At 54.9% G+C, this 16,667-nt stretch overlaps 2 protein-coding genes across 2 annotated transcripts in view; both read right to left on the bottom strand.

The window, feature by feature from the left end:
- Positions 1-4,375: 4,375 nt before the first annotated feature.
- On the bottom strand, positions 4,376-13,321 carry Ccdc97 (coiled-coil domain containing 97). Its single transcript, XM_051207220.1, has 5 exons — positions 13,137-13,321; positions 8,491-8,943; positions 7,937-8,206; positions 7,526-7,655; positions 4,376-6,297 (listed from the first exon to the last, which is right to left on the bottom strand). Exons 1-5 carry the CDS (start codon positions 13,183-13,185, stop codon positions 6,177-6,179), a joined length of 1,023 nt encoding a protein of 340 aa, XP_051063177.1. The 5' UTR covers positions 13,186-13,321; the 3' UTR covers positions 4,376-6,176.
- A 1,918-nt stretch (positions 13,322-15,239) lies between these two features.
- Hnrnpul1 (heterogeneous nuclear ribonucleoprotein U like 1) overlaps positions 15,240-16,667 on the bottom strand; it is a 32,270-nt gene continuing 30,842 nt past the window's right edge. Inside the window, exon 15 of the mRNA XM_051207619.1 lies at positions 15,240-16,396. Coding sequence (XP_051063576.1) covers positions 16,280-16,396 — 117 coding nt within the window. The 3' untranslated portion in view covers positions 15,240-16,279. The remainder of the gene's footprint in view (positions 16,397-16,667) is intronic.

Raw genomic sequence — 16,667 nt, 5'->3', positions numbered from 1 at the left:
GCAGTCTTCCCACGGCCCGGCCGGCGGAGCAGGGGTTGGCAAACTTTGGCCCAAAGCCCACCCCAGCCCACAGCCCGTTTCTGTAAATAGGTTCTGTTGGCCCATAGCCACACTTGACCTTTCCCCACGTACTGACTGTCTGTAGCCATGTCACTGTTTCTGCAGCTCCTTCAGGAAAAGCCTGCCAAGATGCCGCTGTAGGAGGCAGAGGCAGGGGGATCACTGCAAGTTCAAAGCCAACCAGAGACAGATACATGGAGCGTCTTGGCTCTACCTTTCCCAGCCTCCCCAAAAGCTTGCTTGTTCTTTTTTTGGGGGACCGTTTGTTCTTTATAAGTAGTAGCACCCACCGGCAGGAGCGCTTACATTTTAAATCCACAAACCTAGTGAGGGCCAGAGCCGGGATTTGAACCTTAGACTCCTTTCCTTGATCATATCAAGAGCAAAGGACCCCGAAAGAACTTGGGGGGCATGGGGGGTGACCTAAGACACTGAATTCAGGGGCTCAGTTTCTGATAAGTCGCTGAGAGTAGGGGTGTGGTGGGGTGTGAAGCATAACCTTGGGAAAATAAGTTACATACTTATCTGCGCCGTTTCGTCCCTTCCCATCTCCTTACTGTTGGGGTAAGCTTGCGAATTCTCCTCTGCTTCCTCTTCCTCCACCCAGAGTTTCCTTTCCTTTCTCCCGAGTTTCACTTCCCCTACCCCATGCCATTCTCAGGCCCCCAGGCCTCCTGGGCTTGCTTTTCACTCAGGGACTATCCAGGAGGGGGCAGAGTTTCTTTGACCTGAAACTGATGGTACTGAGCCTGGGTGAGTGGGCCCTAGGCCTCCCGGCCTCTTCCCATTCCAGGTTTGAGAGCCTCCCAGGGCCAGGTTGGGGTTGGCTTGGGGGCAGGACGAGCTCACTCTGAAAGGGCATTTGCTCACAGCACTGAGGCCTGGACCCAAGAGGGAGGGAGAGACAGAAGCAAGGGTACACCAACGCAGGCTGTAGTCACGGGAGCCGCTCTAGAACGTGCTAAACACTCCCCCCACAGCAGAATAGTGTCCCACAACCGCACCGACACGTTCACCTCTCAGGACTAGTGGTGTGTGGATTCTGACACCTGGCCCCAGTCACTCACAGGCCACACATACACAGACTGTAAATGTCCCAGCCCTGGGACCTCACGGGGACATAAGTAGAGAGTTAGATAGGAAAGGCCTTCACACAAATATATTCCACAGGGCCACAGTTCTGCCACATGCCAGACAGAGTCCCAGGCTCACACACATCACAGCAGCAGAGCCATTTTGGAAAGCAGACTCCCCCCCCCCCCAGCAGTTACACAAACATCCTGCACAGGGTCATGGTCATTGCATGACCCATCACAAACCCACCCATACCACACACACTGAGGTTTTATACACGTCACAGATCCGGCCAGACTACTAGCAGCTACCGTCTGGCACCCTTCACGCACACCCGCTTGCTTGGGGAGTCCCAAGTGGCCTCCCAGACTCAGACACAGTCACACCCAGGATCCTAGACGTAACAGCTCCCACGCACCCAGACACACCCCCAGGCTTGCCGAGCCCTTACACCAGACCTTCACCCTGGAGCTTGCCTGTGGACATGACAAATGCTGGCTGTGCCCCATGCCCTGCCCACTGGTGACATAGCCCACCCATCTGCCTGTTGCTCCTAGGCAGGCCTGGCCTGGCTGCTGGCGGGCATGGGGGAGGGTAAATTGCAGGCTCAGCACCTCTGCTGGCCTTTGCGCTGCGCTGCGCTGGCATTATCATTCCGGCCTGACCCAGCACAGCTGGGACACATCCCTCCTACTCAGGGACATCTACCTCAGGCAGCATAGGGCTCAGGGTCCCTGGGTAGGTCCTGCCCCTTCGGCAGCCGGGGCATGGGGGAAGTTGTGGGGGGGGAGCCTGGGTTCCGGCTGGAGCCCCAGTTTCCCGTCCAGCGTCCTGAGCAGGAAGCAGCCAAGGAGGCCTGAGCAGGCCTTCCTGCCCCCTCCTGGACCTGCTGGGTTTGGGTGAGTGGGGGGGGCGGGGGAGGACAGGAACAAGATCCCCCTTGAAGCCTAATTCCCAGGCATACACTGTGGCAATGCCTTTTGTTTCTAAGGTGACCTTATAGGTATTAAGAGCTCCAATGCATAATACTCCTCTCTCCTTCCCGCCTCCCCCCTTGCCTGAGGGCTTTTGGCCTGCATGGCATCGTCACTTTGGGGTGTGTGTTCCCAGCACATACGTGTTTGTGGCTAGTGCCACATTTCTGCCCAGTGACAAGCTGGGTACTTTCTGTGGGTTCTCCGCTAGCTCTGTTTGCTGGTGAGAGGGCATACCAGTGGGTTTTGTATCTGGGATGATTTTTGGGTCTGATCCCTCCCTGCCCCCCATCTTCTCAGTACCCTGGGTATAAATGTTTCCAGTTACTGTCAGTTCTACTTGACACTGGGGTGTTTCCTATGTGTTTGTGGGTCTGTGAGAAGGATTTTTTTTTTTGAAAGCTGTTGTGTTTTGTTTCTCACGAGCCATTTTTGATGTACATGTATGTTAGTTGTGTGCCTTGTGGGTGGGTGATTTGAGTTACAACTTTGTGTGTGTTAAAGGCTTAGTTGAAATTTTTAATTATGTACATGGGGAGGGGTATGCATACATGAGTGCTGGTTCCAGTGGAGGTCAGAGGCAGGCATCCGATTTCCCTGCAGCTGGAGTGACAGGTTAAGTGAGCTTTACCTGATATGGGAGCTGAGAACCGAACCCAGGTCCTCTGGGAGAGCTGTAAAGGCTTCTAACTGCTGAGTCATCTCTCTGGTCTGTTGAGAATGTGGAAGTTAGACCTAGGGGTTCAAGTGTGCTGGGGAAGTCGTTTATTACTTACCCACATCTTCAGCCTCAGGGTCCCATGTAGCCCAGGCTGGCTTTGAACTTGAGCTCCTCGTTGTCCTTGACCTTTTCCTCTCTTTAGAGTGCTCCTAGTACAGGTTTTATGCAGCATTGAGGATGAAGCCCCAGCCCTCTAGCCTTGAGGGCTGCGTTTTGTGATTAGCGTGTTTTGTTCATAGTTCAACACATACTTCACAGTTTGTACCCATGGTGTGTCTCCAACACACCGTGGCTGTCCGTGTCCATGTGGGAGGCCATACTGGGCTGAGGCCTGCATAGTCTTTTAGACTGCCATCAGTGGAGGTGGGCATTTGTGAGCAGGTGTCAAAGTCACCTTGGGTTGGTGACTTCAGTCTGTGAGCTGTATGGGTCACCTTTGAGTGTCTGGAGGTGTCAACATCAGGATTGTGGTGTGTGTGTGTGGGTGGGGGGAGGGGTTCACCGTGTGCTGACGTTTTCAAAGGAGGGAATTTCCTATCTTGTGAGGCCATTGGCTGTTGTGTGACCGGTGCCGGTTGGCCTTTGTGCTGAGTGGAGCCTGTCTGCGGTGTCCCCTTGCTGGCGGGTGCCACGCTGGCTCAGGGCTGGCTGTGGCAGCGGGCAGGGCAGGGCAGGGGCTGTGGTGGGCACTGGCCTTAAGCCCAGCCTCGGTATAAATATCCCCAGGCTGCCCGCTGCTGTTTACTCGGCCCCAGCCCCGGGGGCGGCCCCAGCAGGTCCTGTGTGTGTGTGGGGGTGGAGACCAGGCCACAGCACAGACATTTCCTTCTGTTCAGACAGGCCAGCAGCCTTGCTGCCCTCTCGTGGGTGGGGACAAGGTGGTGAGCCCTTGTGTTCGGTTCCTGGGGGTCAGCACTGGAGCTCTGACCTGGATTTCCCAGGGTTGGGAGACAGACGGGGAAGGGGATGGACCGGGAGACTGCAGGGAGAGGGACAGGAAGGAAGGGAGGGCGAAGGCTGGCAAGCCTTAGAGAGGGCCAGGCCACAGACACCGTGTAGCAAGAGCTAAGAGCCTTCAGAACCATAAGGGATAGCGGGATGGGGGGGGCACAGCTGGGGGAGGGAGGAAAAGGGGGCAGTGAGGGGCAGGCAGGGACCTCTCCAGAAGGCGGCCGAGCCTGGGGGGACAGGCAGGAGAGAGGTGGGGGTAGGCATGGGTACAGGGCAACAGCCATTGGAGGCCAGGCCAGGCAGGAGACAAGGTGGGGACCGGATGCCCACAGAGGGTTCTCCCTCCCTGACTCAGCCTCTCCGCCCACCCCATCCCCAGATCAGAGGCAGAGGCGCCAGCCACCTTGGGGGCTGCTCAGGCAGGGTGTGCCTTTGCTGTCTGCCCCTCCTCCGCCCCCACCTTTCTTCCTGTCTCCTCATCTAATCCCCTGTCCCTGTGGTAGATGTAACCATCTGCGTAACCCCAGATACTGACTCAGTGGCTGGGCGGCTCAGCTCTTTTTAAAGTTACGTAACAAATGGATGGATGGCAGCCTTTCTATCTTAAAGAAATTTAATGATGCCACAGAACACTGGCCAACTGTGGAAATACTTAACTCCCCCAAGAGCGCTGCTCTTGGCTCCTGTCCCACGGGGATGCCGGCTGGGGGGCTCACAGTGTTAGTGTTACAGCTCACACTGTTACAGTGCCTCCATCATACACGCTCCCATGTAAGGAAGTCTGTCTTCCTACCAACGCCACTGTCCAGCCCTGGCCTGGCAGTCACATGCTGGCGGCCTGGCCGAGTGGTGTGTAGGAGTGTGTCCCAGTCTTGGCTCTGCCTGGGAGGCCAGGTGATCTCACAGATGTGGGTGGCCTTTCTGGGCCACTTCCATGGTTTGTGACAGGTGGCAGTTGTCAGGAGGTGTCACTGTGCCAGGCAGCCTTGCCCAGGAGCTGCTGAGAAGGACCTGTCCACATTTCCAGCTTCTTTATGCAGACACCCTCTGCCCCCCGGTAGCTCTTCAGGGAGTTTAGCTGACCTGGGTGTCAGGACCTTGGCTCTTTGACAAGCAGTTTTGAGGGTCCTGCAGGCATGGCCGGAACAGAATGCCCCAACTGTCTCAGAGCAGCTTGGGTCCTGAGGCTCAGACGCGCTAGGTCCCATCCTCACAGCCGCAGGTCCCTACTGTCTGCTCGGGCCGCAGGGGCCGGGTGTGGGGCATGGGAAGGTAGGCTGTCTGGGTTCCCACAGGCCAGGGCTGAGTCACAGGCAGCCATCTGGCTCTCATTAGCCCAGGGCAGCAGGGGGCTCTGTGGGGCGGGCCCTGTGGCCTGCTGGGGGCAGGGACATTGGAGCAGGCTGGTGTGTGTGTGTGTGTGTGTGTGTGTGTGTGTGTGTGTGTGTGTGTGTGTGTGTGTGAGAGAGAGAGAGAGAGAGGGGGATGACTCAAGACCCATGATAACAGCCTATGCGTATTTGGGGATGTAAACAGGGGAGAGGGAGGTGGAGGAAATGAAGAGAAGGAAAATTGTGGCTGGGAAGGGGGGCTGGCAGGGGACAGTCCCTCCTTCAAATTCCCCAGCTCTGCCTTTGTCAGCATCCCAGCCAGGGTGCCCCCTGGGCTCCCCACCCCCACCCACAGGGAAGTCTTCTTACCGGGCACCCAGCTTCTGCTGCCCATAGCTGCCATGCCTGGGTGGGCCGGGGACACAGGAGCAGAGGCGTAAAGGCTGAGACAGAGGGACAGACAGAAAGGCAGAGGTGCGCAGAGAAACAGAAATGGAGATGCAAACGGAACCAGGAGGCCTGAACAGTGGGGCGCAGGAGAGGGGGCTCTCAGTGGAAGCCGGGGTGACCAGCGAATGAGACAGGCCGAGAAACGGATCAGCTATAGCCTGAGCTAAAAGCTAGAATCTGTGTGACAGCTGCAGCCACCAGAGTTGTTCAGGGCTCTGCTGTGGGCACAGCACCCACAGCACAGAGAGAGGCCGAAGGGTGGATGCACAGAAGTTGGAGACCTAAGGAAGCTAGAGGAGGGGGCAGTGACGTGAGGGGGCGGGGTTAGAGCGAGACCAGCAGGCAGAGCGTGATTCGCCTGCGGGAAGACTGAGTTTCAGGCCAGACAGGGCTACAAAGCAGCCTAACACAGCAAGGCCCCATCACAGAGAGGAAAGAGGGGGCCGGGGAGGGGCGGGCAATGATGTTCCTAGGGAGAAGCGTGGGAACCCATAAACAGAAGTGGGGGCACCGTCTAAGGTGTGCCGAGCCTGGGGGCCTGCCTCGAAGGGCCCAGTCACTAAGAGCCTGTAATAGATGGGCAAAGTGTGTCCCTGGCTGGAAGGGTGGGAGCCATCAATCCCCATCTAGCTCTGGGCTGGGCACATCCTCTGGCTCCTCTTCATCAAAGTATCTCTCTTCTTCATCCCGTGCCACAATGTCGAGGTTGTCAAAGTCAGGGTTGTCGTCCACCGTGCTGCAGAGAAGGAAGCTGTCAGGCCAGGCGTCATGGAGGCCCAGGTCAGGGGAGCTGAACCCTGGGGGATGCTGGACCTTTTGGAACCCAAAAGAGGTGTTTCCCAGTCAGTCTGCATGAAAACACTGGCTTTGGGAGCTGGAGAGATTACTTAGGGGTTAAGAGCACTGCCTGTTCTTCCAGAGGCCCTGAGTTCAATTCCCAGCACCCACATGGTGGCTCACAACCATCTATAATGAGATCTGGTGCCCTCTGCTGGCCTGCAGGGACACATTAACACTGTATATGTGATAAACCTTAAAAACAAAACAACAACAAAAAACCACAAACCAAAACCCCAAACACTGGCTTCTCTGTAGACTGCAAGCTTCTCAGCTTTTGCCTCCAAGGGAAATGTGGCACTCTGACGGTCCCCTTGGCCACCTCGGCCCACTATGTGGACCTGAGTCACCAAGGTGCCAGGTCTCCCCCCAATAGGAGGGGGCCTCTTTCAGGCAGGGAATCTGCTGCACCCACCCCTCACTTTAACTCTGGAGTCTGGACACGGAAGCATAAATTCACGGTGGGACACGTTTGGGTCTCCGCCACCCTACAGCTGCCTTCCTGAAGGCGCAGGGTTAGGTCCCCACTCCTGATGCCCTTGGGTTACCTAGTGTGGTAGCAGGGCTGGCGCACGGGTGCCAGGGCCTGATATTCTGCTCAGCCTCGGTGGCCCCCGCTAGCAGCAGATGAACCCCACTGACGGCAGATCTGTGGGGACCCTAGCATGGATCCTACAGCAGTGCTAACAGGATCCCTGGACCACTGACGCCATTCACAGGCACAGTCCACATGTCACTGGATGCGGGCAGCAGGGCCCTGGCTGCTATTTACCATTTGTCTTTCTTTTCTTCCTGAGACAGTCTCATGTCAGCCCCGGCCGGAAGTCAGAGACCCAACGCCTCTGCCTCCCACACGCGGGGAGGGAAGGTGTGCACTCCCAGGCCTCGGTTCAGTGCTTTGCCAACACTGAGCTAAGTGTCAGCTCTGCTCGCAGATGAAGGGACTAGGGCTCTGAGAGGGACAAGGCCCGGGACCCTAGCCACCGACCCTCACTGGTCTGAAACCTGCAGCGACTAACACCACCGGGACCCATGGTGGGGACCTACTCCAGGGTACCCTAGCACCACTAAGGGAGGACCTGCTTGTGTCCCAGGGACATGGGTGCTGGGCCGGGAATGGGAGACACCTGTAGTCAAAGCCCCCATCTTTGCCATCCAGGAATCGCTGGTGCATGCGGCTGGTGAACTCCTCCCGCAGGATCAGCCTCTCCTCCGAGTCGGGCACCCAGGACTCCGGGTCCTTGTCTGACCTCTGGTCTGTGGAGATACCCAGGATGGTGGCCTCAAGGCATCTGACAAGCTACTGCCCTATGCCCAGCCCCTTGCTATCAAGACAGCCCAATGCCTGACCTCCTGGGGTGCATACTGGGTAACATGGGGATGCCGTGGGCACCACAGTGGTCAGGAGGAGTTGGCAGGACAGGGGGTGAGGGCAGACAAGCCGATTGTCAGAGGTTAGGGCCCAGCCAGGTGACGCAGGGGAAAGGCCTGGGGCGGGGTGGCTGGCCAGGGCGGGGTGGCCTGCTGCTGCCCCTCACCTTCCTCATCGCTGTCCTCTTCCTCCTCAAAGCAGGCCTCCTCCTCCTCTTGCTGCCGGAGCAGCTTTTGCTGCAGCTCCCGTTCCTGGTAGGACTGGAAGAGCAGGTCAGAGAGTGGGTAGGCAGGCGTGCTGGGGGAGCCGGGCTTGGGGCCCTGGGGGGCCGGTGTGCGGGCACTGAGCTCTTCCTGAGTGAGGTACTGTCCTATGTACTGCTCATAGAGCAGCGGGGCCCGGAACCGCATCTGCTCGTCACTGAAGTACTCGCCTCCTGGGCAGAAAAGAGGCATGTAACAGAGTGAGCTGCTTAAAGATGTATACATTCACAAAAGATTCAGGTTCATGATAAGGCCACCTGCACATGCCTGAGGCCAAGCATGTTCATAATCCTAGGCCTGAGCCACTCTGTAGATCAGGCTGGCCTCGAACTCACAGATAACCGCCTGCCTCTGCCTCCCGAGTGCTGGGATTAAAGGCCACCAGCCCGGCGTCTCTCGCTCGGCTTCAGTCTCCCTTTCCTCCCTATATGTCCCTCCCACCCTCCATCCCCCACACCTTGGATGAGCTCACGCAGGGCAGCATATCGCCTGTTTCGAAGGCGGGTGCGCAGGGTTCGGGGTCTGGCAGTGCCTTGTCGGGCCACCTCAGCACAGTAGAAATCAGCTCGGTGGTCTCCTCGCAGGTGGCCGAAGCAGGCCAGGTGCTCTTCCCGGAGACCTGTGCGGAAGCGCTCCAAGAACACCAGTGGCTTCTGGTGATACAGCTGGCTCAGGATGGCCACCTTCTCATGCTCTGTCAGGTCAGGCTCACCCTGCTGCTGGCTGCACACAGGAAGGTGGCTGGCAGCGATGGCATGCAGCATGGCACTCACGGCTGGACTCTCAGTCTGGGAGGTGTCACCATTGGGGACCCCTGGTGGACTCTCCTTCGCCTCCTTGTCTTGGGGTACAGACGGAACAGGAGTCTGGCTCAGCTCCCCCCAGTGTGCACATCTGGGCTCCACACAGTCTGCGAGTCAAGGGCAGTCTTTTAGTTAAAGGTTAAGCGTCAGGAAGGGCTTAGGTAGGAAGTGGCTAGCTGTTGACACACACAGTTGACATTTTTTGAGCACCTACTGCATTGTGAGGAATGTTTTAGGCCCTAGACAGATCACAGTAAACGAGAGGCCCCTCTGTGATACTGCACACAGTCAATAACTTAATTAGTTAACAAAAACATGGACTATGCTAGGTGTTTCTCTGGCTTTGTAGAAAAAAACAAAACAGACAGGCCTGGTACATAATGGAACACCTTTAATCCCTGCGCCTTTTATCTCAGAGGCAGCTGGAGCTCTATGAGTTCAAGGCTAGCCAGGACTACACAGTGAGACTGAGCCTCAAAAATAAAAAACAAACCAACAATAAAAATCTAAAACACCACTAATAATAATAATAATAATAATAATAGTGATGATAGAGCATGTGAATGAAACCCCCAAAAGAACCAGAGGCAATGTGGGATAGCTCAGTTTTAAATGGCAGGGTAACAGAAAGCTTGCCAGGAAGTGACATCTGGCTCATTGGTTAGGAGCACTGGCTGCTCGTCCATGTGACCAGGCTCAGCTCCCAGCACCCACATGACAGCTCATGACTGTATCTGCAGTTCTAGGGGATGCAGCATCTTCTCCTGGCTCCTCGGCAATACACGCTTGTGGTGCACAGACATGCATATGGACATATGGACAAAACACCTACACATTCAAGCTAAGAATAAGCAAGTTTTTGATCTGAGTAAAACCCTGAAGCATGAGAGACTGAGTTCTGTACTACCAAGCTACTCCAGACTTTGCCCATTTCCTTGGCCATCCCATGAGGATACAGCCATTTAACTTGTTCAGTGACTATGGTGGTTGAGTAAGAACGGCCCCCACAGGCTCATACATTTGAATGACTGATCTTCCGGGAGAGGCACTATTTGAAAGGATTAGAAGGATTGGGAGAGGCACTGTTTGAAAGGATTAGAAGGATTGGGAGAGGCACTGTTTGAAAGGATTAGAAGGATCAGCAGGCGTGGCCTTGTTGGAGGAAATGTGTGACTGGGGGTGGGATCTGAGGTTTCAAAAGCCCATGCCAAGCCCAGAGTTTCTCAGTCTGTGTATCAGGATGTGGCCCTCAGCTACTTTGCAAGCACTGCCAGCATGACAACGGACTAAATCTTTGAAACAAAGCAAGCCCCAGGTAAATGCTTTCCTTCATGAGAGTTTCCTGGGTCACGGTGTCTGCTTTGGGTTTTTATTGCTGTGAAGAGACACCATGACCACGGCAACTCTTATAAAGAAAACATTTAACTAAGGGTGGCTGGCTTACGGTTTGAGGTTCAATCCCGTCCATTATCATCACCGTGCGAGCATGGCAGCTTGCAGGCAGGGATCGGTGCTGGAGCAGAGAGAGCTACCTCTTGCAGGTGACAGGAAGTCGACTGACTGTCACACTGAGGGAAGCTTGAGAAAAACCTCAAAGCCCGCCCCCGCAGAGACGCACTTCCTCCACCAAGACCACACCCACTCCAACGAAGCCCCGCCTCCAGTTAGTGCCACTCCCTTTGAGGGCCATTTTCTTTCAAACCACCACAGTGCATCCTCACAGCAACAACAGTGGCTGAGACCATGGCCAGCACGCTCACTCACTTCCCCGTATGCATTCCTACATCCCCTGCCCATTCTCAAGCCCGTACAAAGCTCTGAGCCAGGAGTGGCGTGTCCTGCGAGGACTCCTATAGCCCCTGCCCTCAGGGGGCAGCCAGTCTGATACAGATGACCTGGGCAAAGAACAGGAAAGACAGGCGCAGGGCTGAGCCAGTGGGAGCTGTTTCTCACAGGCAGGAAAGAACTTCAGCAAACAGGAGGAATTGACTGGGGTGTGCGGAGGGGGCGGGCAAAGGCTGGCTGCGGGTACTGTGGGTTTCAGCCACTGAAGCAGGAGAAGCCGTAGCTAGGGTAGGGGCCATGAGGTTGGAGGAAGGTTAGATGCTTGAGTGGACAAGCTGGAGGGCTGGGGGAGGGGGTCGGGGGAAGGTCCAGGGCTCTAGCCTAGAGGACAGCCAAACTACCACTGAGACAGGGACACAGGCAAGAACCAGACTGGGTTAGGGAAGCTGCCATGGGTGCGGGGGACATTGGAGAGGCTGTATGTTTCTAAGAGAAGGCTGGGACATGGGCCTCCAGACTCCCCCAGAGAGCGGAGACATGGTTTCCATACATGCACGGAGGCAGGCATATGTACGCACATGTCATCAGAGCCAGGCATAAGCCACAAAGCAGATGCCACTGGGCGTATGGGAGGAGGGCATGCCTGTGAGAGCTAAAACTAGGTCCCCCAAAGGCAGACACGCCTTCACTGCTGGGACATGGGGGGGTGTCCCTCACCTTTAATCCCAGCACCCAGGAGGCAGAGGCAGGAGGATCTCAGTGAGTTCAAGGCCAGCCTGGTCTATAAGAGCTAGTTCCAGGACAGCTAGGTCTACACAGAGAAACCCTGTCTCAATAAACCAATAAATTGAGAGATTATTGTGGATTAAATGTCCTAAATGCAGTAAGAGACTGAGGAAGGGCTGGAGAGATGGCTCAGTGGTTAAGGCTGCTCTTCCAGGAGACCCAGGTTTGATCCCCAGCCCGCACACAAGCAGCTCACAACCATGCATAACTCCAGTTCCAGGGGATTTGATGCCCTCTTCTGGCCTCTGTGGGAACCATGCACAGACATGCATGTAGGCCAAACCGCATATATAATAATAATAATAATAATAATAATAATAATAATAATAATACAAGATCAAGAGCAGACAGACATAGGTGCTGTGAGGTTGAAGCGGAGATCGAGTGCTGTTGACACAAGCCAGCAAGTGCCAGAGCTGTCTCTGACTGGAAGAGACAAGGGACAGCCTAGAGAGCCGTGAGGGAGCCAGGCCTTGTGGCCTGGTTATTCTGTCTGGTGACACCAAGTTTAGGTTTCATTTATGTTCATTTTAAACACCCATTTTCTGGTAATTCAGTATAGCAGCCACGAGGACTAACACAAAGGGCTAGGAAGGAGCAGTCTGAGAAGCAGGGAGGAACCAGTTCATAAAGCAAGCTAGCCAGGACTGGGGAGGGGGGGTCAATGGCATTGACTCCTCTAAGCCACACAGTAAGCGTTGGTGGCACTCGCCTGTAATCCCAGCACCCGGGAGGCAGAGGCAGGCTGATGTCTGAGTACAAGGCCAGCCTGGTCTACAAAGAGAGTTCCAGGACTGGCTCCGTAACTGCTGAGAAACCCTGTCTTGAAAAACCAAACAAAACTGATAATAGTCCTTGGGAGTGCTAGGACTACAAGCCTGCTCCACAGCGTTTCTGTGGTGCTGGGGACTGAGCCCAGGGCATCAGGCACACTGGTCAAGCATTCTGACAAGTTTCATGCTCCGTCCCTGGCTTTGAACTTTCCATCCTCCTGCCTCAGGCTCCCGGGTGCCTGAGATTACAGGGTGGGCCATCATACCTGGCGATCATGAAGACTGAAACCTACATATAGAACACACAGACACCTGCCTCTACATTCGTTTATGGGCTAGTCAGCTGAAGTAACCCGAGTTTCGTGTTAAATGGCTTCGACTATGCCTCAACCCCCCCCCCTCGGGTCAGATTACTCCGAAACAGTGAGTTTTTAAAGGTGAGAGAGTCAAAAAGCATTTTAAAGACAGATGCGGTAGCACGGGGCTGGGACCCCAGCACCTCGGCCCGGGAGAGAGGGCCTGAGGCGGCAGAGTGGACAAGGCAGCCGACTTTGCAGGCTGGGGAGTTGCAATGCAGTGGGAGCTGTGGGTCTGACATAAGTGAGCTCGCTTGGGATGCAGGAAGCCCCCACTGGCACTGGAAAGGGGTAACTTGAGAAAGGCTGGCCCGAGCCTGGAAGAATTTTCAGGGAAGAAGTTTATATTTGCTTGAGGCGCTGGCATGGTCGGAAATGGGTTAGCCCGAAGCGCTGGCATGGTCGGAAAGACACTGAAAGGAGTTCTAAGGAAAAGGAGGGAACTGTCCACCCGCCACAAGGTCGAACAATCTGACCAAGTGCTGAAGATGCCGGTAAACGGAGGTCACGCTTCCTAGAGTCCTCAGCGCCTGCCGGAACCGTTCCCGGGTCACACCGCACGGGCCCCTCCCCGACGCCTGCGCCTGGCCAGTGCCTCACCATCATCGGGCTTCCTCTCCGTCACCGCCCCGGCTGCCACGGCCTCCATCCCCGGTCTCCGACTCACTAACCGCCGCAGCGGGCTCCGGAAGCCAGGCTGGACCTTAAACACTCGCAGCCATTTCCGGCTACGCAAGCGTCACAGTCCGAGTGCTAAAGCTGCACCCAGGCACCAAAGTTCCGGGTCAAAGGTGGACCGCCTCTCTACGCATGCGTGACCCCGCCCTGACCAATCAGGTTGAAAAGGGCGCTAGGTCGAACGGACCTTCTCAGCTTGGAAAATCAACAGGGACCGTATGTCATTTGCTCGCTGCTGTAACTTCAGGTCCTCACGCGGTTAATATCTGGAATTGTTGTGTGAGCATCCTCCAGGAATTGGGAGTCCTCGTAAAGGTCCTCGAGTATGCTTTTTAATTTAGAAATAATGCATGTTTATATGATCAGAGGACAATTTATGGGAGTGGGTTCTAGGGACAGAATTCAGTCAAGATGGCCAGCAAGCATTTTTTTTTTTTTTTTTAAACCCCTTTGACATAGGGTTCCTCTGTACAGATGCGGCTGTCCTGGAACTATGTACACCAGGCTGGCCTCGAACTTACAAATCCACTTGCTGAGTGCCAGGACTAAAAGTGTGCTCTACCAATGCTCAGCAACCCGGCATGCATCTTTGACTTCTGATCCTTACCCGCCTTGGTAAGGTTTGACTCCCTTCTATCATTACATCCAGCCTGTGGCTGGCATGAGGTGAAGTCAGGGAAAGGACTTTTGTGTTTCTAAACAAGGAGGAACCCTGCAGATGTGAGAGGGAAGGACTGGGGATTTGCAGTGGAAGGTGGGGGGGGGGGCTGCCCAACACAGACGAGGTTGGAGCCTTTTAGGTAGGATACTGAAGTATCAGCTAGGTTCTGAGTATTTCAGGTAGTATGGCTGGCATTACAGTACTAGATTCTGTAATGGCTTACTATGGTCAGGACACACAGTACCCAGGAGGCAGAGGCAGGGAGGTCACTTAAGGTTTAAGCCAGCCAGACCTTGTCCCAAGAAAGGGAAAAGAGGTTGTGTGAGGCCATGGCCATCTGTGCCAGGTCACGGAGGAAGGGCTTCCTAGCCCAGATGAGTGGTTGGGGCCTACAGGGTTTGAGGAAGGGACCCAAGGAAAGGAACTGGAGAGCATGACGAGGAAGCTGGTGATTAACCCAGAAACAGGGTTGGAAGAGGAAGAACTACATTAGCATTTCCGAGTGGCCAGGAAAGGGCTACTCGGCCGCATCGTAAGGAGCGGTCAGCAGAGGGCACTGCTGCCAGCACGCGCCTGCCAAGAACAGGACTTCTCAGACAGTGAGGATCCTTCCTTGACTTCTTCAGCAAGTTGACAAGTGCCCTTTAGGCAGACATGTCCCTCCTCAGGCCCTAGTTACTCAGCTTCCCTCCCGGTTTGGCCATGTCGTTGCAACCTGGGGCTTTGTGCACTGTGAACAGTATACCGTCCTCATTGCTTTTGAAGACAGGCTCTATGCTGTGCTGGCAGTTAATTAACTGCTCCTCTTTTGGTGGGTCGTGTCCTTTGCCAGGTTCCCCAGTTTCTACTAGGGAGTTGGGCTGGGTGGTGCACAGCACATCAGGAAGGGATGAAGGCAGGCAGGAGGCAGTGGGCCAGAGTCCATCCCCACAGCCCATGCTATACTTTCCATTACTCCAGGGCCCCTCTCTCCAAACACTTGGGGCTGTCACTGGTTACAAATATGTATTCCCTGAAGGGGGAACCCCGAGGACAGGGACTAACTAGGGCCACCTCTGCAGGGCTCCAGGATGGTGACAGAGCAAGTGGCTAACACTTCCAAAGGAGGCAGTGCAAGGCTGTCCTGAGAGTCGCACGCAGCTCAGGCCTCGCTGTGGGCAACACACCTAGGGATGGACGGTCCTGAGCCAGGGAGGTCTCTTCCCCACGGGTCCCACTATCTGTCTCTGCACGAGGAGCAGCTGGGTGGTGTGAGATGGAGAATCATTGTATTTGAATGGGCGAAGCCTTCCCCACCCCCGGTCGAAGGCCTCCCACCCCAATTAACGGCCAACTGCAGTAACACTTCAGAGTTGCAACCCTGCTTCCTTCCTGGTAGGAGGTGCCATGTCATTTATTGAAAGAAAATAAAACAAAACAGGGTAAAACATTTCTTAAGTGCAGTTTGCTAAAATCCAATTAAAACGCCAGTAAAGGGGAAGTGAGAATAATCCAAGGGACTGCTGTAAAACCCTGGGGGTCTGGCACCCGGAAGAGCACTGGGAGGTGGTGGCGGGACTTCCGGGTCTGAAGGGGAGCACAACCACCCCACCTTCCCTTCACCCCTCACCCACTCAAGCCCACCAGAAACTACCAAGACTCCTGGAGTAAAAGGTTTCAAGTTCAATAGTCACACTCTCTCCAAATACAAAAAGTTACAATCCAACAGAACACAGACGCTTGTGTGCAAAGTTATGGGGAACTGAGACATCATATAAAAAGTTAGGTTAAAGGTGATTCTGTTGCTTATTTCGAGGGTGTGGCTCTTCCTCGGTTACCTGAACTCAGCAAAGAAATAGTTATTTGATGAAGTATCAACAGCTGACCCACAGTAAAAACAAATTCTAAAAATTAAAAAAAGCATAATTACCAAAAAAAATATGTCACTGCTTCCTCCCTCTGCATTTTGCTTCTTAAACTTTTTTTTTTTATTAAAATTTTTGAATTTTTTTTTTTAAATCCTGAAAAGTAGACAGTAAAACAGCTCCTGGAAGAATTTACAACCAACTGCATGAGTCTGGGAAGCCAAGGGGCTAAAGCAGGGCGGGGAGGGGCAGACAGGCAGGGTCCTCCCCAGTCACTGTGGCCTCACAGGGTTACCAAAGGAGAGGAGGCTTCATTAGTCAAAAAGGCAGGGAGAGGAAGTGGAGGGGATAAAGATAAAAGGTCACTGTCGCCTGTTTGAATACAGAGAAGAAAATGCCTGGCCAGTATGAAGGGCGGAACCCTCTGGAAGCAGTGGGCTAGAGGGAGGCAGCCCTGGGATAACTCTGTCCCCAGCACCACAGGACTCAGAGGGGATGGAAGGGGCCAAGGCAGGCCTCGTAGCAGCAGCTGGCGCGGGCCTCTGGAGGCTGCAGCCCAGCTACTGAGTACTTGTGCCCCCCTGTGTGCTGCCCGAGTAGCCTCCATAGTCGTAGTTCCCGTAGTACGGCGGCCACTGGCTCTGGTTCTGATAGTACTGGCTCCACTGCTGGGCGTACTGGGGAGAGAGCGAGAACATCAGGTTAGCTCCTGTCACTCCAGCCTGTCCCTTTGTCCCTCTCATGGTCCTCTGAGAACACACGGAAAGGTATGGGCTGACCTGATGTCACACAGGAATGCAGTCCTGGCCCCCTGGCTTTGCTGGCTGTTCTTTGCAGATGTGGTGGCCCCAGCACCAACTTGGACTAGAACTTGGCACCAGCTCAGCCAGGTTGGCTTGCTGCATTGGGGGCCAATGGCTACACACCAGCTATTTATTAGTCAGTAAA

This window comes from Phodopus roborovskii, unplaced genomic scaffold (assembly GCF_943737965.1).
Source record: "Phodopus roborovskii unplaced genomic scaffold, PHOROB, whole genome shotgun sequence".
NCBI classification, from domain to species: Eukaryota; Metazoa; Chordata; class Mammalia; order Rodentia; family Cricetidae; genus Phodopus; species Phodopus roborovskii.
The sequence above is the reverse complement of the archived record's forward strand: the minus strand, read 5'-3'. Positions and strand labels throughout refer to the sequence as shown.

Excerpts from the sequence above, each read along its gene's own strand:
- Ccdc97 (XM_051207220.1), bottom strand. The coding sequence starts at position 13,185 with ATGGAGGCCGTGGCAGCCGGGGCGGTGACGGAGAGGAAGCCCGATGAT. Across the intron at positions 8,207-8,490 it reads CCTGCGTGAGCTCATCCAAG|GAGGCGAGTACTTCAGTGAC; the intron begins GTGTGGGGGATG and ends TTTTCTGCCCAG. Across the intron at positions 7,656-7,936 it reads AGAGGACAGCGATGAGGAAG|ACCAGAGGTCAGACAAGGAC; the intron begins GTGAGGGGCAGC and ends GTATCTCCACAG.